The sequence below is a fragment of the Hyperolius riggenbachi genome, chromosome 3 (genome assembly GCF_040937935.1).
Source record: "Hyperolius riggenbachi isolate aHypRig1 chromosome 3, aHypRig1.pri, whole genome shotgun sequence".
NCBI classification, from domain to species: Eukaryota; Metazoa; Chordata; class Amphibia; order Anura; family Hyperoliidae; genus Hyperolius; species Hyperolius riggenbachi.
The window spans coordinates 242,114,817-242,142,021 of NC_090648.1; the positions used below are offsets into that span (position 1 = coordinate 242,114,817).

Here is a 27,205-nt window from a genome sequence, read left to right on the forward strand (position 1 = left end):
TTATGTTAGGCACCTTCAGGAGGGTTAGCCATTAGATGGAGGGGTTAAATTAGGTTAGCCACCTTAACTGGGGGTTTAAGGTAAGGATAGGTGCAAGAGTAAGTCAACATATTTTAATAATAGCAGCTTAACTCAGCACCTAACTGATGCAGCACTGTGGTAACACATACCGGTACACTTGAGATTAATTCAGGATGGCCTGGTGCACACCAAAACCTGCTAGCAGATCTGCAAAATGCTAGCAGATTTTGAAACGCTTTTTCTTATTTTTCTGTAGCGTTTCACCTAGCATTTTGCGGTTTTGGGAAGCATTTTTGGTGTAGTAGGTTTCATATATTGTTACAGTAAAGCTGTTACTGAACAGCTTCTGTAACAAAAACGCCTGCAAAACCGCTCTGAACTGCCGTTTTTCAGAGCGGTTTGCGTTTTTCCTATACTTTACATTGGAGGCAGAAATGCCTCCGCAATCCAAACAATGCCTCACCCCGGGAGCATGCGTTTCTGCAAAACGCCTCCCGCTCTGGTGTGAACCACCCCATTAAAATACATTGACCAAGCATATCTGCAGCCGCAAGCGGCTGCAAAAACGCCAAAAAACCCGCTCGGTGTGCACCAGCCCTAAGAGAGTAAACAGAGAAGTGGCACAACTAGGTGCCTATTACATATGCTAAACTAAAAACTAAAAAAATTTATACTGTGAGTATGTTTTTTTTTAAAACTATGAGTACAAGAAAGGCTGACATCATATTGCAGGAGCTCTACTGAGGTGGGGATATATTATGGGATACTGGGAAGATGACTCATGCTTCTTTACCCCCCACCCCCCTCCTCCATCAATGGGCAATAAAACAACTTGCTAAGCTTAAAGGAATGCTGTAGGGGGGTCGGGGGAAAATTAGTTGAACTTACACGGGGCTTCTAATGGTCCCCCGACGGCATCCTGTGCCCGCGCAGCCACTCCCCAATGCTCCGGCCCCGCCTCCAGTTCACTTCTGGAATTTCCGACTTTAAAGTCTGAAAACCACTGCGCCTGCGTTGCAGTGTCCTCGCTCCCGCTGATGTCACCAGGAGCGTACTGTGCAAGCCCAGTATGGTCTGTGCCTCCGCGGTACGCTCCTGGTGACGTCAGCAGGAGCGAGGACACAGCCACGCAGGCGCAGTGGTTTTCAGACTTTAAAGTCGGAAATTCCAGAAGTGAACCGGAGGCGGGGCCGGAGCATCGGTGAGTGGCTGCGCGGGCACAGGGTGTCTGCGGGGGACCATTAGAAGCCCCAGGTAAGTTCAACTCATTTTCCCCCGACCCCCCTACAGTATTCCTTTAAACATATATAACATTTTAAGAAAAAGACAGCACTAACATATTGGGCTTGATTCACAAAGCCGTGATAACTCTTACCACGGTCGCGCTAGCGTTATAGCGCTCATAGCGTTTTTGCTTGCAACTGCAAATTTGCACGCAAAAACAGCCGCAATTTTGTGTGCAAATTTGCACGTGTTATAGCTCGCTCAAATCACAAGCCCAACATTGATAAGAGTTATCACGGCTTTGTGATTCAAGCCCATTATGTTTCAAAATTGCCTTCCTGTTTTTTTTCTTATATAAATATATTTCAGATGTTCTTTAATACTGTACATGCAATGTTAAAGAGAACCTAAAGTCACAAAAAAAAAAACAAGAATAACTCACCTGGGGCTTCCCTCAGCCCCCTGCAGACGATCGGTGCCCTCGCAGCCCCGCTCTGACGCTCCAGGACCCGCCGGCAAACACTTCCGGTTTGGCCATCACCGGCCGACAGGCATGGGAACGCGAGTGATTGTTCACGTTCCTAGCCTGTATATCGCCCCCCTATGCTGCTATTGCAACCTCCTGGCCGCAATAGCAGCATAGGGGGCGATATACAGGCTGGGAACCGCGAACAATCACTCGCGTTCCCATGCCTGTCGGCCGGTGACGGCCAAACCGGAAGTGTTCGCCGGCGGGTCCTGGGCCATCTGAGCGGGGCTGCGAGGGCACCTATCGTCTGCAGGGGGCTGAGAGAAGCCCCAGGTGAGTTTATCTCGGGGTTTTTTTGTGACTTTAGGTTCACTTTAAGCAAATGTTAATAACTGCTAACGTAATTTTCTCACAGGTACTCAGCTGTTCTACAGTCAATGCCTAAAGCTGCCCCTATAATTAGCTATCTGGATTTTCCACAGGCAGTTGATAAAATGACTCTCAAACTCTCACAACTGCTTGCTGCTGCCTGTCAACTGTTTACGGCTGCCTGGTAACTGCTTACTGCTGCCTGGTAACTGCTTACTGCTGCCTGGTAACTGCTTGCTGAGCAAACAGTTCAACTGCCCGTGGAAAAGAGGCCTTACTCAGTCCTATCACATCTGTATGGCTTGCGTGCTAACATTCTGTTCTGTCTGTTCTGTTCTAGCTGCACTATTTTCTGATTCCTTGTACAATTTAGATTGAATGATGCAGAGCCAGATTTAACAGACAATTTAAGTTCAGATTGCGTTTAATATGAATAATTAATTTACAAACTCCTTTTAAATGTAACAAAAGCAGATAATTCGGAATTGGTTATAGATGGATAAGTTTTATTTAGCAGATCAGCTTGAGATTTCATTTCAGCGGTTCAGATGGTAAGATACATAGGGGTGTACGCAATAAACTACATGCAAAAAGTCTTACGTACAATGAGAAGGGGCATAGTGAATTGCATTCTGCTCTACTCATCTTACGGTAAAACGTTATACATATAATTCTGATTAATGTTGTTTATTGCATACACCCCATACTGCATTACATATGCAACCATATCGTTAAGAGCCACTATCATGACAGACTGTAACATTTAAAATACATGTAAAAGCATACACAAAAAACATACATTTCTTCCAGAGTCAAATGCACTGTTGCTTTTTTCCTACATGATTGCCACTTACAGTAGGTAGTAGAATTCTCATGGGGTATTCTCAAGATTTCCTCTTATTCTTTCTATATTAAATCCTTTTTAGGGAATATCTTTAAAAAGAATAAAAGCCTTGCTGAGAATACCCTATGAAGAGAGGGACTAGTCCAAAACCCGTCACTTCTGTCAGATTTCTACTACCTACTGTAAGTGACAGCAACATAGGAGAAAAGTAATTTATGGCTCATTTTACTCTGGAAAAAATGTACCGGTACTTCTTGTTTGTCTATGTTTGCACACATTATACATTTTACAACTTTTCGCCATAGAGCCCCTTTAATTTGTACATTTTTTTAACCAGTAGTGGACTTTTAGACAGCTACACGAGGCACACTGTAATATTTTAAACAAACTGGATTCCACAACTGAGTGTCACATCAAACCATCCATGATCTAGTACAATATCTAGAGGAAAGAGAAAAATGCTTGTAACCACCATCTAGACAGAAAGATAAACAGAGAGATAGGCAGATACCGGTAGATATCAAAACAAAACAAAATGTTAACAGGTGCAAAAAGGGAAGAGGAAGCAGCTAAATGTCCCTGGAGAAATAGTGCAGTGAAATAAACACCAAAAATGATACATTTGCTACAAAATAAAAGTCACATAAACTCCTGACAATAGCAAGCAGGGGGTTTTTATCTGCATGAAGTTATTGCTGTGAGCTGTAAGAACTTTTAACAACTATCACATTCAATGCTTTGCCTTCATTTTCAGCAGTTTTTTTTCATCATCTGTCCGGTACATCAAGGTAGAGTATAGCAGTTTTCAGTAATTAGTGCCTATTGTGTTGATGCATCGTTCCCATAGATGTGTGGCTTCTTGAAGACATGCACTTTACATTTCCAAAAAGCATTTTCATACTTCTATTCTTTTACAGCGTAATGCATAATGTGCTGAGTTCCGAAATACATAAGACAGAAAATGATTTTGAAAAATCTTTATATTTATGGTTCCCCGTGCTTCAGCATTTAAGAATGTCACTTTGTAATTGTTCAATCACATGTTAATTCTTTTACAAATATCTGTAGTTATTATCCCTCCATAAACGCTGTTGGCCTGTTTACCATAGCAAGTCATTTACATTTATGGTGTAACAATAATCCCAGAGCACATACTCTAGGGAAGTAATATCCTATATAAAAATCTGAATGGTGCAGTCTTGATTATTCTCAGGCTTCCTGTAGGAACTCTCCTCTTTGTACAGTTTATTCGTCCATTTGAGTTCTGAACTGCATTAGGATATAGGTCCTTTGAAGCAATTGTCCAGCTGTAACATTCCTTAGGACATAGTAATTCCACGTTTCTTAATCATATCAGAGAGTGTGCGCTGGGCTTCCTGTAGGCCATCCCCAGATACAGCACAACATCCAAGTATTTCCCAAGAACATCCTGTCCACCTATCAAGCTCTAATTCCAATGCAAGGTCAGATGGTCTTCTCGTCCCTTCCAGATCTTGCTTATTGCACAGTACAATAAAGGGCACACCCTCCATATCGGCTTCTTCCAAGACCATATGTAAGAGCTGTTTGGCATCAGCGTGCCTTTCAGTGTCCATGCTGTCCACCACAAATATCATGCCTTGTGTATTTGCAAAATAATGCTTGTAGAAAGGCCATGTTTGAGGATTCAAGCTAATGTCCCAAACTGTGAATGAAACTCCATTAATGGGCTCCAGAGTCTCCACATTGAATCCCACCGTTGATATGGTAGAAACCTTTTCATTCAGCTTCAGTTGATAGAGAGTGGTTGTCTTGCCTGAGGAATCCAAGCCGAGCAGCAGTATACGAGCTCTCACAGGATACAATGCACACAGGCATATCTTCACTCTGCTGACCAAGCTGCCCATCATAAACAGTGACCACTAGAACAAACAGCACTGAAAATGTGGAAATATTTCTCTATTCACGGAAATAAATAAAGTGTCCTGCTGGAGTGTAATAAAAGGTACAGCATTGCAGCAGGCGCGTCTTAAACACGGTCCAGGTAGATCTGAATGGCTGTATTGTGCTTCTTTACACAAAACCTTGCCCTTTTGAACACTGCAATGTTGTTTCTCTGGTTTATAACTTTGCATGCACTTCCTATTGGTTGTTACACTTCATTGTATTTTTAGAGTTCTCTGAAGCTCAGGTTTCAGTGTTCAGTCTCTCTTCCATACCGACATTAAAGGCACTCCCACTAAATGATAATAATTAACCTGTGAAATATATACAGTAAGCATGGTTTACAGTTGCTTAAGGTAATCTGGTATTTGGAGAACACCATTTTGTGTTTAAAAACTGTATTTACAGTTCCATTTCTTACCTTTTTCCATACTTGAAGACCAGAAATAGTTGTCCCAGTACCCACCCCACCATCATCTAATATCAGCCCAGATTGCCTCCACACTCCAGAAACTACCAAAGACCACATTCCTGCTCCTCACTGACTGGCTGAGTGCATGTAATGCCTTGCAGATCTCCTGCTTTCTTTCAGCCACTATACCCCAATCTAGTGCCATAGCTCTGAGTTCGGCCCACGTCTTCACCTATAGACAAGCCCCCGCTTGAACAGGACACTGAATATGTCTCCTGACTTCGGTTACAACCAGGTCTTAACATGCAAGGTATAGCGGTTAAGGCCTAGAAAACCAGAGTACCACCAGAGCAAACAAGACTACGCAGCTGGGTGATATTAGGTAGTAGAGTGGAATGCTTTAGTGGAGGAAGTTACACAGATCACACCAGGAGCTATGGACAAGGAAGCAAAATTGCTCAGAGAGACCACAGCTTTGAGCTTCCGATAACCACCACAATAAACAAAACACATTGGTTGCTCATTGTGACCGCAGCACTGAGCATCTGATGTCCACCACACTGAGTAACAAAGACAGACAACAGACAGAGAGATGGAATGCTTGTCAGTTAACAAGACACAATGGTTGCTCAGTGTGACCGCAGCAATGAGCATCTGATGTCCACCACACTTAGCAACAAAGACAGACAACAGATAGACTGTTATAAACCTGAACGGAGAAACTGGGATTGAGTGCAGTTTGCAGCAACACAGACACTGAGACAGGGATATACTGTGCAAAAAAATGTTTATTTATAATCATGCATACAGTATTATGCAAATTCAATGCAACCGCATGCATAACAAACTGTGTACAACAGTCAGGAAATGCGGTGGCAACTATATACAATGAGGCAACCACCACATGCATACACACCATACAAACAAGGCAAGGTGCAAACCCCCAAAACCCTATCTATCTATCTATCTATCTATCTATCGATCTAAATATATACAGGATATATACACATATACACATGGCGAATATATACAATATATACACCAATTGCAGTACAAGAAGGCAGGCAGAAGTCACGGTCAAAACAAAGCATAAATTCAGCAACAATCGAGCAATCATGGTACAAAAGGAGCAGGCAGGAATCGAGGTCAGACAAGAAATAGGTTCAGTCATAGAGTAGCAGACACAGGAATACAAGATACCAGGAAACCACGGTTGTCCAGATACTCAAGCTGGTGAGCACAAAGTTCTGGCACAGGTTACATCTTACAATATCGGCTTCACATGCAGGGCCGGATTTCTGGAAAGACCACAAAGGTCAAGGCCTAGGGCGATAAAATTCAGGAGGGCGCAGGACTTGGAGAGATAAGAGGTCACATGTCAAAGTAAATCACTTCTGCTTTGCTCTATTCTGCCTGAATTCCAGAGATCCCTGCATCTCTCTCACTGCAGAGTGTGTGTGATGACAGTCAGCATCTGTTGTCATCTGAGGATCTTGTCCTTAGTATAATGAGTGGGGACATACAAGCTGCTGTGAGAAGAAAAATATATGGGCTCAAGTAGTAGAACTTTTGAGTTCAGATTAGTTTCTTTATGCACGCATTCAAGGATAGGAATTATCAGCTCTCCTCTCCCCCTGACTGATGTTTTATTACTTGGTCAGAGCTGTTAAAGACCTGAGACCTGTTGAATTTATGGTTTGTTTTCTTTCCTGACAGCAAAATTCTCTTTGCTACAGTTTAACTCTTTCCTGACATGTTTTAGAAGCAGCAAAGCATTGTTCTCTGTTAGCCATCAGTGAAAGCAGGATGTTTTGAAACAGAATGACAACTGTATTACATTTATTTATATTTAAAAAACAATGTATGCATCTCCTGCTGACTTTATATATATCTGGGTTCCCCAACATCTTACATCTTGTATACAGGAACAAAGTCTGAAGATGACTCATTAGCCAAAGGCTCACTATTTTCTTTTGGTTAGCCAATAAATATTATCATTCTATTACAAAACGTAAAAACTTCCTGCTGACTGATTAAGATCTGTCTTAACTTGCCCCAAGTGCTAAATTGTCACTGTGTAAAGTACACCAGAGCTTATGCTAGATACACATGATGCAATTTTCTGACAGATTTACTGTCAGATCGACTATTTCCAACATGTCCCATCTGCTATCCGATAGATTTTCTGAATGATTTTTTTCATAGAAATGAACGGAAAATTGATTGAAAAATTGATCGGAAATCAGATCAGACATTGGAAATAATCGATCTGACAGTAAATCTGTCATAATTGTATCGTGTGTACCTAGCATTACACGACATCTATGCCAGCGTGTGTAGTGTTGGATCCTTCTACTTACCTGTTCTGCTTTGGATGGGTTTCTCTCCTTTGCGCTGCACCATCACCTGTTTGTGACTCTGACTGAAGCAAGTCGCACAGAGGACAAAGAAGCGGCGCATTTTCTGTCCTCTCGGGCTTCTTGTTATTACGCACTCCTGTACTGATGTGCACAGCAGCCAAGGCTGGGAGTGTTATGGGTATGTGTACTTGACAAGTGCTGCTCATATATGAGCATCATTTCTGAATTATGCAAGCCCAGAACACTATCGGCTGCTGTGCATCCAGGCTAGAGTGCAAAATGACATGGAGTGGACAGAGCATGCACTGCTTCTTTGAACGGGGGGGGGGGGGCAAAGCAGCAAAACAGACAGGAACCCATGTAACCCAGTGATCACTAGTCAGAGTTGGACAGAATGGGGGGGGGGGGGGGGTTGGTGGCAGCCAGCCTAGGGCGCTGGAAAGTACAAATCCGGCCCTGTTCACACGATAAATCGCAAATGCGCACGATAATTTGTGATCGTATGCAAACGCAAAAATGTGTGCGACAACGGCCGTGATATGAGTTATCATGGTTTAGTGAATCAAGCCCTAGGTAATGCAATAATATACAATTCAAACTTCACACAAGGAACCCAGCAATCAACTATGGCTAAGCTGAACGCTATGACGGGCCGGGTGTAAGAGGGGAAGCTGGCTTTTCTATGGACATCAGCCAATGAGAGTAGACATGCAAATTCCCACACAGCTGAATGGTAATCACGCAATCCTGTGTTAGACTGATTGAAGGCTGCAAGCTGCCTGTCAATGGAAAGTGTAAGATCCTCTGGCCGCTCATGGTGGCAGAACGCCGAGACCCACGCTTAGGCGCAAGCCTCTGGGTCTTGGCAGCTCACTGACGTCACTGGAGGGCAGGGCACTCAGCTCCCATTGGATAAGGGGTGGACGCGTTTTCAGTACGCGCTCCACCGCTGTAAACAATAATCAGTGATCACTGCGTGTCAGCTGACTTGCTGACACGCTGCTATGGGATTGGGTACTTTGGATTCCTTTGCTTTCTGATTGGTTAGTCCTTGTATAAATGTAAGATGAGCACTCTCAGTTATCGGCCATGATAGCCTATGCTGGCCTTGTTGCTGAGATTGCGCTCACAGTGACTGTTATTGTTGCCGACTTTGCCTGTATCCTGGCCAAGCTTATTTCTACATTGATTTCCTGTTACCGAACACTGCTTGTTCCTGACCACGCTTTCTGATTGGATCACCTGTTACCAACGGCGCTTGTACCTGGACTTCCCTGATTGCCACCTGGATCGACCTTCGGACTGGATAAGGATTTGCATGTACATTGCCTGCCCTGACATCTGGCTAGAACTGACCACATTATCTCTAAGCAACTGATCTGCATACCATTACTCCTGCTTGCAGTCATCTAATTCTCATCTGGATAGTGTCATCCGTCAGGTCTCAGGTGACTATAGCATTGTGATACTGTGCTTTGTATTATTGCTATTGGTTCTGTTTGGTGGATGCTATCTGTCAGTCTGTATGCTTCAGCTACCTACAGGGTGTATTGTAGAATTGTGTTATGCAGGAGTTTGTGCAGGTGTTACCAGCTGGGCTATAGGTCAGTCATATGGGCATACAGCCTGACCTATAGTCATTGACCAGGCAAACCTGATGGCAAGAACTCTCATTACAAATGCATGCCACATTATGCAACCACATGCATGTAAGAAATCCACAGCTGTCTGGCTGCAGTTGAATTGCAGCAAGCCATAGGTGGATTCATGACTATATTCTGAGCTACACTGAACTGCAGAGTGACTGCAGCTGACAATGAGACTCATTGCAAATGCAATCAAAACTAAGAAACCAAATGCAGGCAAAGAAATCAAAACTGCTCGGTTGCAGCTCCACTGCAACCGACAGGAGGGATCCTTATAGTGGAGTTCAGTGTGAAGCTGAAATATGATCTATGCCTGAGCTTTCGTGTATTTACAAAGCAAGCTTGCTATGACAGTGCAAATTCTAGGAGAAAAGTAAAGAGGGAGGAAATGATACCAGGATTGGCTTCAGTCAGAGGGAATCAAAATGGGAGACGCCAGGAACAGAATTCTCTTTATTTACTATATAAAATTCACTGAAATCATAACATGGACAGTACAATACATCTGTTATGTAAGTAGAACAAGTAGTTATAAACTTATATGGCTAGATAGTGTACTGGTTAAGAACTCTGCCTCTGACACAGGTGACCTGAGTTCAAATCTCAGCTCTTCCTATTCAGTAAGCCAGCACCTATTCAGTAGGATTTCTTCAGCAAGACTCCCTAACACCACTACTGAGTGTAGTCTAATGGCTCCCTTGCAAGCGCTTAGAGTCTGACAGAAGAAAAGCATGTTACAAATATTGGAATTATTATATGTGTTTTTTTATGGAGTTGTATTGCTGAGCCTGCTGCTTTAAAGGTGACTTATAGAGGCATTTTGGGACCTATACTATAAAGTGAGAAATTCTGACTTTGCCTGTGTTCAATTTAAATACCAACTAGGGGCTTGATTCACAAAGCGGTGCTAACTGTTAGCACGCCTGTGAAAACCCCCTTAGCACGTCTAAACAATCTGTTCGCGCGCAAAACTTTATGCGCGTAAAACTTTACGCGCGTACTGCACAGAGCGCAGGGCGCTCCGTGCGAAGTGGCCATTAAAGCCTATGGGACTTAGCGCGCGTAACACTTTGCGCGCGTAAAACTTTGCGCGCGCAAAGTTAGCGTGCGATCTGATTGAGAAATCCGGTGCTAACCTACTTAGCACCCTGGTTAGCACGTCTAAAGACTTTAGACGTGCTAAGTAGGTTAGCACCGCTTTGTGAATCAAGCCCTAGGTGTGCACCCTATATTCCTCTTATAGTGGCCACTAATGATCCAATCTTCTTCATCCAGTTTTCAAAATCTATGTAGCATAAGGGTAAATTGAATGAAATAGATTGAATGGATAATTAAGGCATACCTAATGTTGCAATTTTCGTCGTGACTCATCAGGGGGTCATCAGGGGCCCTGATGAGTCACGTGTGTCTGGTGACTAAACTAGTCGGGAAGAGCTTCGGACGGCGTCACAGCGAGGATAGGAATGCCGGTGGAGTGGGGAGGAGAGTTTGAAACCAGCGAAGCTGCCATAGGGTCTCCGTGACCGTGCAGGGAGAGTCCACTGGCAAGAATAACTCTATGGGCTTGATTCACAAAGCGGTGCTAACTGTTAGCACGCCTGTGAAAACCCCCTTAGCACATCTAAACGAGCTTTCCGCTCGAAGTGCCCATTAAAGCCTATGGGACTTAGCGCGCATAGGACTTTGCGCGCGTAAAACTTTATGCGCGCAAAGTTAGCGCGCGATCTGATTGAGAAATCCGGTGCTAACCTACTTAGCACCCTGGTTAGCACGTCTAAAGACTTTAGACGTGCTAAGTAGGTTAGCACCGCTTTGTGAATCAAGCCCTATGCCTGTTAAACCAAGCCGGAGGATGTGAGTGCAATTGTTGAGTAAATCATTGCTTTTAGTGAAACATGTTTGCGCTATGATCCTTGTTATTGCTCTGAGGTACTGACATGCTGCAGCTGCAACTGACAACATAGGAGAGTGAAGGATTTGACCTAGTGGCGAGAGGAGACCATTGAATGCCCCGCAGACGAAAGTCGTTCACCAATTGGGTGTTGGTGGTGGAAATAAGTCTTGGTATAGCTGTTGAGCACTGACAAAGTAAAAGATAGGGTAGATTGTCAGTTTCTCGATGTACAGAACCAAGCATTTTTTTCTGCTTTTTCAATCATTTTTTTCCATAATTAAGGAAAAATTGAACATATGTGTGTGGAACATTGGTGAGATTTTTGAAATGTTACAACCAATCCGAAAAATTGATTGCAATTCTTGAATTGAAAAGATATTTAAAAAATGGTATGGTTTGTGGCCACCTTTAGGCCTTGGATCCACTAACAGCCTTTTCTAAGCGCTAGCGATTTGAAAAATTCTTGATTATAGTGTACTGGTTAAGGGCACTGCCTTTGACATGGAAGACCAGGGTTTGAATCCTGGTTAGGGTCAGTACCTATTCAGTAAGGAGTTCAAAGCAAGACTCCCAACACTGCAGGGTGGCCCTTTGAGCGAATCCCAGTAGCTGCAGCTCTTGAGTGATTTGAGCTCAACTGGAGAAAAGTGCTATACAAGTGTTTGGATTTGGGATAATGCAATGCTATGGATGATTTTTATAAAATCACGTCGCTCAACTAGATTCACACCCATAGCATTACATTGGCAAGAGCTTTTCCAATCACAAAACGCTCAGAAAAGCGCTCCTAGTGGGTTCCAGAGGTGCATTGCTCTACTTGTTCCATTTAGAGGTTATGCAATCAGGACTGTGGGTACATAGATAGATCCATCAAAGTTCCTTAACTTATGTTTATGTCTCCACTGAAAACAAGAGTCCAGAACACAATGTAGCTATAATGTGACATAAGAAAAACGGCACATTTATTGTTTATACAGATATATGTTTAATATATTCTAAAAAAAAAATGTGATGTAGGGATAAGCCATATGTTCATTCTGCTTTTTTACATCCGCAAAATGACAATGAACTGGATGGGGTAGATTCTTGGCTGCATGTAAGTTGTCCCTGACAGGAAAGGCTACATTCTTTTCTTGAAAGGAGAAGCTTATGGCTCAAAATAAGAAGCCTGTATACAGCTTACAAAAATAGACTGCAGATTAACCCAGATATTTATAGTCTGAACAATTTCAAATCTAGCCATTTTTCATGCAACACTGGCTAGTCTATGTAAAAGAGGTGCAAGGAAAATGGGCGATAAATAGCAGTAATAGAATATTGGTATTATTACCGATATTCTAATATCTGCTACAGTAGAATATCAGCAATTATACCAATATTTAAATATAGTCCGCTGTACCTAATTCTCACTCTAACCTTACCCTTACCCTATCTATGTCCATGCACCCCACCTACTCTTAATCACCCTCCATTCACCACGGGTTTCACACAGAGTTTGGCCACAGAGTACTACGGTGAACAGCTGCTCCCAGCATGCCCGCGACCTTCCCTGCAGAACTTTACCACTGCTATTTTTTGCAAATGGCTCTGGCGCCTGCTATTCTTGGCTTGAGCCATTATTTGGGACAAAATTAACATAGACGTCTATGGTGACCCAAACTTCTGAGGCGACGCTCGTGACCACAGTGTCCATTTCGATGGGAGGAGAGGGTATAAAGGCTAACTAGTACTTTTATCTGGAGCCCCTAAGACTCCACATAACAGTGTCCAACTTCAAGATTGGCTGGATAGTGTAATGGTTAAGGGCTCTGCCTCTGACACAGGAGAACTGGGTTCAAATCTCAGCTCTTCCTATTTAGTAGGAGACCTTTGGTAACACTGCTGCTGCCTGTAGAGCACACCCTACTGATTGCAGCTCTGGCGCTTTAAAGTGGATCCGAGATGAGCTTTTACTCAGTGCATAATTGTGTTACTTTCCTATTGTTTATTGGGCATTCCTCAAGCCAAATACTTTTTTGTTTTTGTTTTAATACTCTAATTCCCTATAAACTAAACAAGCCTCACCCACAGCTTTTCAGAGAGTCTTGGCATTTTCAGACAGTAGCAAGGGCTCATGGGAGCTCAGTCTGGGCAGGAGGGGGGGAGGTATTACTAGCCAGAGATTTCAGAGGCAAAGGGAAGGAGGGAGGAGGAGGGGGGATTAGGTTTTTTTTCACAGGCTGAGTGCTGAAGATGCAGATAAGTTTGCATGTGTGTAATGTTTACAAACAACATGGCTGCTGTCAGTATCACAGGAAGAAATAATCATATTCTATTGAAGCTGTTTGCAGCAAGATTTGCTGTGTAAACTATATAAACTTTATATAAGATATATAGACAACTACTACAAGTTACTTGTTATAGTTAGTTTTTGATCTCGGATCCGCTTTAAGTCCCCCAGGGAAAAAGTGCAATATAAATGCTCTGTATCTACCGAATACTGGTAATTTGGGCAGGAGGCCCCATCGGAAGTTTTGCAAGGGAACCTGGTGGTTTCTAGTTACACCCTTGCTCTCTAGACTCAGTGGCCCATATGCAATTCACTTTTTCACCTACATTTTTTTAGAGAAGATTATTTTTCATGTTCTGTTTAAAATAACTTTTTTGCACCTTGCAACTAAAAAAGTAATAATATGTGGGTGTGAAATTATTGTCAAGATTATTGTGAATATTTTCTTGCTTGCTGGTGGCTGAAAAGGCATTTTATTGATAAGGTGTGAAAGTATCACCTAGGAGAAAACTTAGGAGAAAAAGTGAATTGCATGTGGCCTAGTGTGTTAATTATACGCAGATCAACCATGAATATCATAATCACCTCATATAATTGTAAGGGACTTAAAGAGACTCAGAGCTGGAGTAAACAAAACGTTTTAGACATACCTGGGGCTTCTTCCAGCCCCATACGCACGGATCGCTCCCACACCGCCGTCCTCAGTTTTCCCACAGCTCCGATATCGGGTCCCGCACTTCCGTCAGTCGGGCCAGGAATAGTGCGCCCTCTATGTATCTCTCCAGTGGCTGCTTGAGAGATACGCAAACAGCGCACTTCACTTATGTCAGACTGGCTCCAACTGATGGAATTTTGGGGACCCGGTATCGGAGATGCAGGAAGACTGAGAATGCACATTTTACGCGCGTTAATGGTCGCGTTTACACGGTAAGTTCGTGCTATCGCCTTAACGCGCAAAAAGCCGTGCTAACAGCCGTTTCGTGAATGAAGCCCAATGTCAGAAACACTAGACTATGGACTTGATTCACGAAGCTATGATAACTCTTATCACGGTCGCGCTAGCGTTTTTCACACGCTACAAGGCGCATAACGTTTTTTGCGTGCAAACACAAATTTGCACACAAAATCGCGTCCATTTCTGGGTGAAATTTTGCGTTTTCATGCGAAAACGGCTGTGATTTTGCGCGTAAATTAGCCTTTGCGCACAAAAACTGTTACGCACGCTATAACGCTAGTGCGACCGTGATAAGAGTTATCACGGCTTTGTGAATCAAGCCCTATGTCTAAAAGTATTAGAGGCAGAGGATCAGCAGGACTGCCAGACAACATGTATTGCTTAAAAGGAAATAAATATGTCAGGCACCATATTCCTCTCCCTTCAATTGTCCTTCAATCTTACTGCTAAAAGAAGCTCCTTACTGAAAGAGTTAAGTAAAAAAGGCAAAGAGATCAAAGAGTTCAATTCAAGAGTCTCATTTCCAAAGAGACAAAATTCTACTGATAAAACGCAAGTCCTTCAGGAAAGTATTCCACTCAACCAATGTGGCTGGGAAATCTAGTGCCTAGTACACACACCATACAATTTTCTGTAAGATTTTCTGTTAGATTTACCTGCCAGATAGATAAAGTTCAACATGTTGGAAATTATCTATCTAACCATCTATCTGCCTACTTGTATCTGCCTAAAGCAGCCCATACACTCAGCCGATTTTCTGGCCGACCGATCGATCCCGATCGATCGATCGATTGCAAATCGGTTGGCCAATCGACCGATCGACGGCCGATTTCGATCGATTTCGATGGATTTCCATCGAACTTGCAGGGTGGAAAATTTAGGTTGATCTGATGAGATTGCTTATCAGTTTGCATTGGCCTTAATGGAAATCTGATGGCAAAAAAATGCCATCAGATCGAATTTCAATAGATTTCAAACTGAAATCTATTGGAATTCTATCCTGGTAAAAAATGTTCTAAAAATGCATCAGATAGATCATCAGATGCATTTCTTATCTATCTGCTGCCAATCTGACGAGTGTATGGGCACCTTAATTGTTCTACTCAGCAGAAGATAACCAGAAGACAATGCACCAGAGATAATGACCAGTACTTTACAGAAAATAATCTAATTACAGAAAATCTTACAGAAAAATCTAACAGAAAATTGTATGGTGTGTACTAGGCATTAAGGAATTTACTGCACAACAGATTAAACTTTGAATTAGTGGAAGCCAATTTAAGGGAGGTTTTTGTTCTTTAGGCCCCATTCACACTTGCTGATTGCAAAACGGTAGTGATTTTGCTAGCGTTTTGCTCTGGCGATTTTTGGCGATTAATGCCAAAAATCGCCATTCACACTTGGGGCGATTTTCCGCGATCGCAATTAGCGTTTCTGTAGCACTAAATGCGATCGCCAGAAAATTGCCTGAAAATGGTGCAGGATACAATTTTTTTTGAGTGATTTGCGCGATTAACGCAAATCGCCCAAGTAAGAACGGGCCCATAGGTTTCTATTGCACTAGCGCTTTTTAAAAGCGCTAGTGCTTGAGCGTTTTGGCGAAATTGCCAAGCATTAAAGTAATTTGTGAAATAACAGAGTAAAGAAGTTAAGTTTGACTGTAAGTATATTACAATATATGTAGGCCACTGTTATCTCTTTAGCACTGCTTTAAATTAATTGTCTTTACAGGTTTCCCCTCAAGAATTACAGGTTTAAGGTAATTACCCATGTTAAAATGCTTTGACAAAAATACCAATGCATTTTTGTGACATACAAATAACAGTGCGACTGAATTCAGAAAAAAGGTACACCATCATTCAAGAGCCTAAATCAATGCTGAAATACAAGAGACAGGCCTGCATCTTCTGTAACCCCAGGCTTACTACTCAGGTTGCTCAATGGAAGCAGTACAAGTTCTACCAGGTGCTCCTCAGAAATATGGAAAAACTTTAACGGATCTAAACTCTAAACTCAGATTCCATTTATTAAATGTGGCTGAATGATGGCGAGTGAGAGGATTCTTACTGTTAAACAATGTTCATTTTACCTGCATGCTATTATAATCAGGTACAGTGGCATGACATTTCATGCCCCAGCATCTTTTCACTAACAGCAGGCTGGACTTAGGTCACTAAAGGCCCAGGCACACTCTTGTATTCTTCTGTGATGCAGGTGGCCATGCACATTACACAAATGCATCAGCAGGGTTGGACTGGGCCACAGTAGTACAGGTTATTCCCTCGGTGGGCCCCGCCTCCAGGTCTCTGGTGCCCCCCCACCTTGTCTGACAGAGCTCCAATTGCTGCCTACAGCACAAAAATGCTCTTCTCAGTGCTGTAATCACTAATGCTGAGAGCAGTGGCGTAGCTAAGGAGCTGTAGGCCTCGATGCAAATTTTACATTGGGGCCCCCTAAACACTCTATACATAACAATTGATACGACGCACCAAAACCTGCCAATGGCAACTACAGTGTCAGAGGTGCAGGAAGGGGATGGGAAATAGCTTGTTAATGATTACCACTATTCAAAGTATCTATAGAAGTGATTTTTATGAGCACAGGACCAATAGAGAGGTAATACTGTAGTTGAGGGAGGGCCCTTCGGGGCCCCTTTGGCCCAAGGGCCCTGATGCGGTCGCAACCTCTGCAACCTCTTCCGTTGCAACCTCTGCTAAGTAGGACATTACTTTATATTGAAGGAGGGGACTCTGCAAAGTTTTGCTGGGCAGCAGTGTCTCTGAATTACAATGCTGCTAAGATCATGTACATTTGGCCCTGTCCATAATACATCATGACCACGCCCACCTTCCGGTGCATGGTCACGCCCTTTTTTCACCGCAATCATGGGATGTGTGGGCCCCAGGTTGAAATTTCTTTGGTGGGCCCCCAGCGTCCCAGTCCGACCATGTGCATCAGGCACTGTGCAGTACACAGAAATGCATGTTTTAGTGTGTTGTATCAATGTGCAGCACATAAGTGTGCCCAACAGACTGTGTTGTCCATGCACTGTCTGATGTCTCTCTGCATGTTGCATTCTGATACACCTTGCTGAAATCATCTCGACAATGCAACAAGTCCTAGTCGATTAAAGAGGAGCTGTCTGTCATACTATCTCAGAAAAAAAAACCCACATATATAAGTAGATAAATACATGCTCTATTTACATCACATATGTATTGCACTGTACACCTTTTAGTTTGATTTGAAGAAAAAACACAGCATGCACTGCAAATTCCTTAGTCCGGCAATGTACCAAATAAGAGCCAGGGGGCCAGGAGAATGATATTCTATGGAAAACAAAAAGTAAGAGGGATTTTGGGCTTTTGGATTGCCTGGTTAGCATCCCTATTACTTGATTAACAGATAAAAATAGAGAACTGATTTTTGATTTTATGCCAGACAGTAAGGCCTCTTTCACATTGGGACGTTGCATTTGATGCGACTTTAAAGTCGCATAACGTGCCCCTAACGCAGCACATGTAGGATATGAAATTGGACGTTATTTTGCACTGCGTTATGTGTCTCTCGGTGCGCCATTTTCGTCGCATACTGATGGATGAAAACGGCGCATACGTTACATTTTTTAAACAAACAAAAACCTTATTGAGCATGTGCAACACACATAACACAGCAAACGTATTGCAAAACGCACAGCATGCAGCACTTTCTAAATATTGCTACACGTTACACACAACGCAACGTGTGCACTGTGAATGTCGCACAGACTTTGTATTGCTGTGCGCAGAGCTGGGACAAGGTCCTCCAGCACCCAAGGCTGAGACACCAAAGTGCGCCCCTCCATCCCTCCCACCCCAGCCGTCACACACTGATTGCTATTAGACTAAGAGGCGCCACAGGGCCCACAACCTCCCCAACACCTTAATATCTAGTTATCTGGCTTGCAGTCACTGCCATGTATCCCCTTTTCTTATTTCTTTCTGCTTCAAACACAATTAGGAATGACAGCTGAATGAATTCTCTTACACTGCGCCCTGAGGCTGGAGCCTCTCCAGCCTATGCCTCGGCCCGGCCCTGGCTGTGCGTTACTCTGCGTTATAAAATTTTCTAACGTGCGACTTTAACGCTGCAATGTGAAAGAGGCCTTAGGGATTGATAGTTCAAACTGTTAATACAAGGAAGATACAGAAATGGTTGACTCACCGGAATTACATGGCCATTGATGTGCAGACTGAGTTACACTTCAATCCGTTCCACATATTAGCCCCCCCCCCCCTCCTCCAGGTCACTGCATTGTTGCTATATTTGAGGCAATGTTCTTACTAAAGCTACAAACACACGTCCAACTAGCGCGCAACATGCACACGACTACCCGCACCACACGACCTTATGTACCGAGTGACCTGTATGTCCACACGTCCAGACGGATAAATAACCAACTCAATTAACCACTTAAGTACCAGCGGTCTCTGCCCCCTTAAGTTCCAGAGACCACAGGTACAGAAACAGCGACAAATCACATACCCACTACAATCGCCGATGAGGAGCCGCTTTCATTGGCTCCTGACACTATCTTGCAATGTAAGCCGATGGGAGTTGCTTACATTGAAAGACAGGGCCAGGAGCCAATGAAATCATTTGAAATTTGCATGCGTGAAATTTGCACGCGTACACATGTCTGATTGTCGTCCATCATATTAAAGTAAGACAACAATGTAACGATTGGTGTCAGCAACACAGATTTTTCTGATTATTGGTGATCTGCAGAATCACCAATAATACTAGTATAGCTAGACACAGGACAACCAATGTGGAATTGTGTTTTGGTGCGACAGTAATGAAAGAGGAGATCTCCCGAGAAGCGGGATATTCAGACAATACTGCAGCCAAGAATCCTCTCAGGGGCAGGGAATTCAGACTGCACTGCAGCCAGTGAGCACCTGAGGAGCAGGAACCACTGACTGTACTGCAGCCAGTGGACACCTGAGGAGCAGGGACCACTGAATGTGCTGCAAGGATGATCACCTGAGGAGCAGGTGATTAAGACTATACTACAGCCAGGGATCCCCTGAGGAGCAGGGGATTCAGACTGTACTGCAACCAGTGGACACCAGAGGAGCAGGGACCACTGACTGAGCTGCAAGGATGATCACCCGAAGAGCGGGTGATTAAGACTCTACTGCAGCTAGCAGACACTTGAGGAGCAAGTGTTGCAGACAGTGCTGCAAAGACTGATCACCTAGGGAGTAGGTGACAGCTCTCAGAATTTCCTCACTAATGGCTAGACCCACTAGTGAGGATAGGAAGGTCAGACAAGCAGGGTCAGCAGCGTACGGACAGATAAGGTACAGAGACGGAAGGCTGATTCAGAGTAAGGTACAGGCAGTGTCGGCAACAGTAATCAGATAGGCAGAAGTACTGAATCAGCAAACAGGAGAGTAGTCAGGAAAGCAGAAGATCATAACAGATAAATAGTAGCAGTCTAGCAATATCCTAGTCTAGGTGTGAAGTCCTTGGTTTCAACACCTGGGATCTAGACTAAAGAATAGTACACAGATATCACAATGCAATAAGTACTTTAAGCTATCAACGGAAACTGGCTAAGTATGAATTCCCATTTACAGCTGGTTCTAACACAATGTAAGATCTGACTAAGGTCTGAGCGCTAGCATGTTAGCGTTTGCAGCAGCAGAAAACCAGCAACTGACAGGCAGGTCCTATATATACTCAGAGCGCTCCACAGCGCCGCCCCAGTCACTCAGCCAATCCGGAGCACTACTGGAGTCAGCTGACCGGCTGATCAGCTGACTCCTCTTTTACTTGCATAAAGGTCCTGTCGCCTGGCGTGCGCGCGCGTAGCTCTCAATCTATGTGCACTAGAAGGACCAGGCAAAGCAGCAGCATGTAGCTGTGCGGCAGAGGCCGCCGGCTGAAACGCGGAGATAGCCGCCATGCCGCTTGGCCACGCGGCGGTATCTCCGCTATCCTTTACAGTACCCCCCCCGAGGAGTGGACACCGGACACTTCCTACCCGGCTTCTCAGGGTGTAAGTCATGAAACTCTTTCTTTAATTCCTCAGCGTGCATGCGACAATCTGGCACCCAAGTTCTCTCTTCCAGACCATACCCCTTCCAATGGACCAGATACTGTACAGAATTTTGCACTAATCGAGAATCCAATATCTTCTCGATCTCATACTCCGGTTGGTCGTCAACCATCACAGGGGGGGGGGGGGAGAGGAGTCCACATGTACCGCTGGCTTCAACAGGGAAACATGGAATGATCTCACACCTCTCATACTGGCTGGGAGATCAATCGCATAAGTGACCTCATTAATCTTTCTGGACACTGGGTATGGGCCTACAAATCTGGGTCCCAACTTAGGTGACAGTTGTTTTAATGGCAAATGCCACGTAGACACCCACACCATGTCCCCTGGAGGAAACTTCCACTCTACAGACCGTCTCTTATCTGCCTGTTTCTTCTGAGTCTGGAAAGCTTTTCCCAAATTCCTCTTAACCAAGACCAAGATCTCCTTTAGAGCCCTTTGCCAATCCTCCAGGGCCGGAAACGGGGTAGATGCCACAGGTAATGGAGAAAACTTGGGAGATTTTCCCGAAACTACCTGAAAAGGGTAAAATCCTGAAGAGGCACTCTTCAAATTATTGTGTGCAAATTCTGCGAATGGCAAGAACTTCACCCAATCTGACTTTGCATCTGCCACATAACATCTGAGGAATTGTTCAAGGGACTGGTTAACTCTTTCAGTCTCACCATTGGTCTGTGGGTGGTAGCCTGATGAAAACGAGAGGTCCATACCTAACTGATGGCAAAAGGCTCTCCAGAATTTCGACACAAACTGGACTCCCCTATCTGACACCACATTCTCCGGAATGCCATGCAGCCGGAAAACGTGCTGAATGAAGAGATCAGCTAGCTCTTGGGCCGAGGGGAGTCCTTCCAGAGGGACGAAATGAGCCATCTTACTGAACCTATCAACTACCACCCAAATGACCGTCTTGCCCTCAGACCTGGGGAGTTCTCCTACAAAGTCCATTGACAAATGGGTCCAGGGTTCATTTGGCACTGGTAGGGGTTGTAATGTACCCACTGATGCCTGACGAGAGGGCTTACTTCTAGCACAAACTGAGCACTCTCTCACAAACTCTTTACAATCAAGTGCCAGTGTAGGCCACCATACACATCTGGCCAATAAAGTGAGTCCGAGTTGCCCCGGGATGCCCAGCATTCTTATGAGAATGGAATAATTGTAAGAGTTGTAGGTGGAAAGGAAGTGGTACAAACATAACCCCCTCAGGCTTCCCTTCAGGAATGTCCTGTTGATAAGGCTCTAGCGTAGCCGTCCAGTCCTCCCAGGTTTCGGTAGCTGCCAACACCACCTTTTGAGGTAGGATGGTCTCAGGGGTTGAAGGCTGAACTGTCTCTGGCTCAAAACACCTAGATAGAGCGTCTGCTTTGACGTTCTTACTACCTGGTGTATACGTTATGACAAATCTGAATATTGAAAAGAATAAGGACCAACGGGCCTGTCGAGGGCTAAGTCTTTTGGCCCCCTCTATGTACTCCAAGTTTTTATAATCAGTATAAACGGTAATGGTATGTTCTGCCCCTTCTAGCCAATGGCGCCATTCTTCAAAGGCTAACTTAATGGCTAGGAGCTCTCGGTTGCCAATATCGTAGTTCCTCTCGGCAGGAGAGAACCTACGAGAAAAGAAGGCACATGGGTGTAATTTGCATTGCAAACCGGAGCGCTGAGACAGTACAGCCCCAACCCCAATTTCTGAGGCATCGACCTCAACTATGAAGGGGAAGGTGACATCCACATGTCTCAGGATGGGTGCAGAGCAGAACAATTTTTTCAGTGTGGCAAAGGCGGACTGTGCCTCTGCCGACCAGTGGTAAGTGTCAGCCCCCTTTCTAGTAAGGTTGGTGAGAGGTGACACTACCGAGGAGAACCCTTTGATGAATTTTCTATAGTAATTGGCGAAACCAAGAAATCTTTGGAGTGCCTTCAATCCTACAGGTTGGGGCCACTTCAAAACAGCAGAGACTTTTTCTGGATCCATGGAGAGACCAGAAGTGGAGATAATATATCCCAAAAAAGGAACTGTTGTGACCTCGAAGAGGCACTTTTCTAGCTTTGCACACAGCGAATTCTGTCTTAGTTTTCTTAACACAAACTTGACGTGTTTACGATGCTCTGTCAAATTAGGAGAAAAAATCAGTATGTCGTCTAGATACACTAGCACAAACTTCCCCAGTACCTCCCTGAAAACCTCATTGATTAACTCCTGGAAGACGGCAGAGGCATTACACAACCCGAAGGGCATAACCAGATACTCGTAGTGTCCGTCGGGCGTGTTGAACGCCGTCTTCCATTCGTCACGTCCCTAATGCGTACTAGGTTGTATGCACCTCGCAGGCCCAATTTGGAGAAGATACTGGCATTGGTCACCAGAGCGAACAAATTGTCAATCAGTGGCAATGGGTAACAATTTTTTACTGTGATCTTATTTAAACCACGATAGTCGATGCAGGGTCTAAGCCCACCGTCCTTTTTCTGTACGAAAAAGAAGCCAGCCCCAGCTGGTGACCGGGAAGGACGGATGAAGCCTTTGGCCAGGTTTTCTTTAATGTACTCCTGCATTGCCACTTTCTCAGGTCCTGACAGATTATACAGATGACCTCTAGGAGGCATACAACCGGATCTTAACTCTATGGGACAATCGAAACTTCGGTGAGGTGGGAGTTTATCTGCAGACTTGGGACAAAACATGTCAGCGAATTCTGCATACTGTACTGGCACTCCTTTAACCTGTATCTCAGTAGCGCAAACAGCAACTCTCTCCAAACAATGATGATGACAATGGGTTGACCAGCTCTGTAGCTGACCTGAAGCCCAGTCAATCTGAGGGGAGTGGAGTTGCAACCAGGGCATACCGAGGATAATGGTTGAGGTTGCCATTTGCAAGACAAGGAACTGTAATGTCTCTTTATGTAATACCCCTATATTGCACACTAATAAGGGGGTTTGGGAAAGAGGCTGTCTACTCTGTAATGGAGAGTCATCCACTGCTGTGACCTGAATCTGCCGGGCTAGAGGGAGTAAGGGAATCCCCAATTTTTTTACAAACTCATAATCAAAAAAATTGGCTGCAGAGCCGGAGTCCACGAAGGCTTCTGTGGATATAGTCCGAGCTTCCCATGTAATGGAACATGGAAGGAGCAGACGATTATTGTTTAGAGGTAAAGACTGCTCGCCTAGGGTATTACCTATGACTACTCCTAGGCGGCAGCGTTTCCCGACTTCTTAGGACAATTCTGAACCATGTGACCCTCTTCAGCACAGTATAGACAGAGTTTTTCTGATTTTCTGTGATTCTTTTCCACCCGCGTCAACCTGAAGTGTCCGATTTGCATCGGCTCAGGCGGAGGCGACGAGGGTGGAGAGGAGGCGTAGGAGACATATCTTACAGCATTTCTGCCACGGGTTTGCTTCTGATAGCGTAAGCGACGATCTACCCGTACTGCTAAAGAAATAGCCTTGTCTATGGACTTGGGCTCAGGATGTCCTAACATCAAATCAGAAACTGCATCAGATAAACCTGACAGAAAACAGTCTAACAGTGCGTATGTTCCCCATCTAGCTGATACAGCCCACTTCCTGAACTCCGCAGCATAAACCTCCACCGGATTACGACCCTGCCTGAGAGTCTTAAGCTTCCTTTCAGCAGTGGAAGCAATATCCGGATCATCATATATAATGGCCATGGCTTTAAAAAATTCCTGAACTGAGGATAACGCCTCATGCTCTGCATGAAGGCTATATGCCCATGTTTGAGAATCCCCTGACAAAAGGGTCTTTATGAATGTTACCCTCTGACGCTCAGTTCCTGACAAGGTAGGCCTCAACTCAAAATAAGATAGCACCCGATTTCTAAAGTTCTGAAAGTCAGATCTATGTCCAGAAAACTTTTCAGGTACGGACATGCGAAGGTCCGTGACTGGAGGGGATCGCACTGTATTAACAGCCGTTTGAAGGACCTGCACTGACCCAAACAGTTGTGTGATCTAAATCTGTTGGGCATCAATCACCCTGATTAGGTTATTCACCGAGGTGACCAGGCCTTCAACTTGGCTGCGCAGTGCGTCCATAATGTTTGGTCTGCTGTTCTGTAACGATTGGTGTCAGCAACACAGATTTTTCTGATTATTGGTGATCTGCAGAATCACCAATAATACAGATGCTATACCTGATTATGTGATGACCTGCAGAATCACCACAGTTACTAGTATAGCTAGACACAGGACAACCAATGTGGAATAGTATTTTGGTGCGACAGTAATGAAAGAGGAGATCTCCCGAGAAGCGGGAGATTCAGACAATACTGCAGCCAAGAATCCCCTGAGAGGCAGGGAATTCAGACTGCACTGCAGCCAGTGAGCACCTGAGGAGCAGAAACCACTGACTGTACTGCAGCCAGTGGACACCCGAGGAGCAGTGACCACTGACTGTGCTGCAAGGATGATCACCTGAGGAGCAGGTGGTTAAGACTATACTACAGCCAGGGATCCCGTGAGGAGCAGGGGATTCAGACTGTACTGCAGCCAGTGGACACCTGAGGAGCAGGGACCACTGACTGAGCTGCAAGGATGATCATCCTCACTAGTGAGGATAGGAAGGTCAGACAAGCAGGGTCAGCAACGTACGGACAGATAAGGTACAGAGACGGAAAGCTGATTCAGAGTAAGGTACAGGCAGTGTCGGCAACAGTAATCAGATAGGCAGAAGTACCGAATCAGCAAACAGGAGAGTAGTCAGGAAAGCAGAAGATCATAACAGATAAATAGTAGCAGTATATCAATATCCTAGTCTAGGTGTGAAGTCCTTGGTTTCAACACCTGGGATCTAGACTAAAGAATAGTACACAGATATCACAATGCAATAAGTACTTTAAGCTATCAACGGAAACTGGCTAAGTGTGAATTTCTAGCTCCAGCTGGTTCTAACACACTGTAAGATCTAACTAAGGTCTGAGCGCTAGCACGTTACCGTTTGCAACAGCAGACAACCAGCAACTGACAGGCAGGTCCTATATATACTCAGAGCGCTCCACAGCGCCGCCCCAGTCACTCAGCCAATCCGGAGCACTACTGGAGTCAGCTGACCGGCTGATCAGCTGACTCCTCTTTTACTTGCATAAAGGTCCTGTCGCCTGGCGTGCGCGCGTAGCTCTCAATCTATGTGCACTAGAAGGACCAGGGAAAGCAGCAGCATGTAGCTGCGCGGCAGAGGCCTCCGGCTGATACGCGGAGATAGCCGCCATGCCGCTTGGCCACGCGGCGGTATCTCCGCTATCCTTTACAAACAATCAGGCAGTTTGTTTGAGCGTGTTTACGGGACTTAAAGGACCACTATTTCAAAAATCGTAAAATTTAAAATACATGTGAACACATACAAATAAGAAGTATGTTTTTTTCCAGGGCAAAATGAGCCATAAATTACTTTTTTCCTATCTTGCTGTCACTGACAGTCGGTAGTAGAAATCAGACAGAATTTTGGATTAGCCTAACTCCTCATGGGGGGATTCCCAGGGCTTTGTTTAGTTTCAGAAGCACATATATGGCCTCAATTCACTAAGATCATGCTGGAGATAATAAGGCAAGAGAAAACTTACCTCTACATAAGAGAGAGTTATCTTATCTCTTCATTCCTTAAGTTACCTCCTCTGTAGTTAAGTTACCTCCTCTGTAGTTATTTTACCTCCTCTGTAGTTAATGTGCCTCCTCTGTAGTTATTTTCACATGCAGTTAATAAACAGCCTGTCTTTAACTCTGGAGTTATTTTAAGGATTGAAGAGTTAACTTAAAGACAGAAGAGTTAACTTTAGGTTTGCCTGACGTAAAATGTTTCCTGAATACTACATGCCTTATCACCATGGTAACAACTCTAGAAGAGTTATTAAAGACAGGAGATAAGCTTAGTGAATTGAGGCCAATTGCCTCAATTCACTAAGATCATGCTGGAGATAATAAGCCAAGAGAAAACTTACCTCCACACAGTGAGAGAGTTATCTTACCTCTTCATTCCTTACGTTACCTCCTCTGTAGTTAATTTACCTCCTCTGTAGTTAATTTATCTCCTCTGTAGTTATTTTCACATGCAGTTAATTAACAGCCTGTTTTTAACTCTGGAGTTATTTTAAGGATTAGAGAGTTAACTTAAAGACAGAAGAGTTAACTTTAGGTTTGCCTGAGGTAAAATGTTTCCTGAATACTACATGCCTTATCACCATGGTAACAACTCTAGAAATGTTATTAAAGACAGGGGATAAGCTTAGTGAATTGAGGCCAAATGGCCTCAATTCACTAAGTGTATCTCCTGTCTTTAATAATTCTTCTAGAGTTGTTACCATGGTGATAAGGCATGTAGTATTCAGGAAACATTTTACCTCAGGCAAACCTAAAGTTAACTCTTCTGTCTTTAAGTTAACTCTCTAATCCTTAAAATAACTCCAGAGTTAAAGACAGGCTGTTCATTAACTGCAAGTGAAAATAACTACAGAGGAGGTAACTTAACTACAGAGGAGGTAAATTAACTACAGAAGAGGTAACATAAGGAATGAAGAGGTAAGATAACTCTCTCACTGTGTGGAGGTAAGTTTTCTCTTGCCTTATTATCTCCAGCATGATCTTAGTGAATTGAGGCCATAGTGAATGGCAGTTGCTCTGTCTAACTGCCTAAAAAGTGTGCTGCAAGCAGGGAGGCTGGCCAGCATCAATGTATACATCCTTTTC

At 44.1% G+C, this 27,205-nt stretch overlaps 1 protein-coding gene across 1 annotated transcript; it reads right to left on the bottom strand.

Annotated features, from left to right (window-relative positions):
• Positions 1 to 2,538: 2,538 nt before the first annotated feature.
• Positions 2,539 to 4,951, bottom strand: LOC137561361 (uncharacterized). Its single transcript, XM_068272657.1, has one exon. The coding sequence runs from the start codon at positions 4,814 to 4,816 to the stop codon at positions 4,247 to 4,249; it is 570 nt and encodes a 189-aa protein (XP_068128758.1). The 5' UTR covers positions 4,817 to 4,951; the 3' UTR covers positions 2,539 to 4,246.
• Positions 4,952 to 27,205: the final 22,254 nt, after the last annotated feature.

What these genes read in the sequence shown, in the direction of transcription:
- LOC137561361 (XM_068272657.1), bottom strand. Translation starts at nt 4,816, where the DNA reads ATGATGGGCAGCTTGGTCAGCAGAGTGAAGATATGCCTGTGTGCATTG.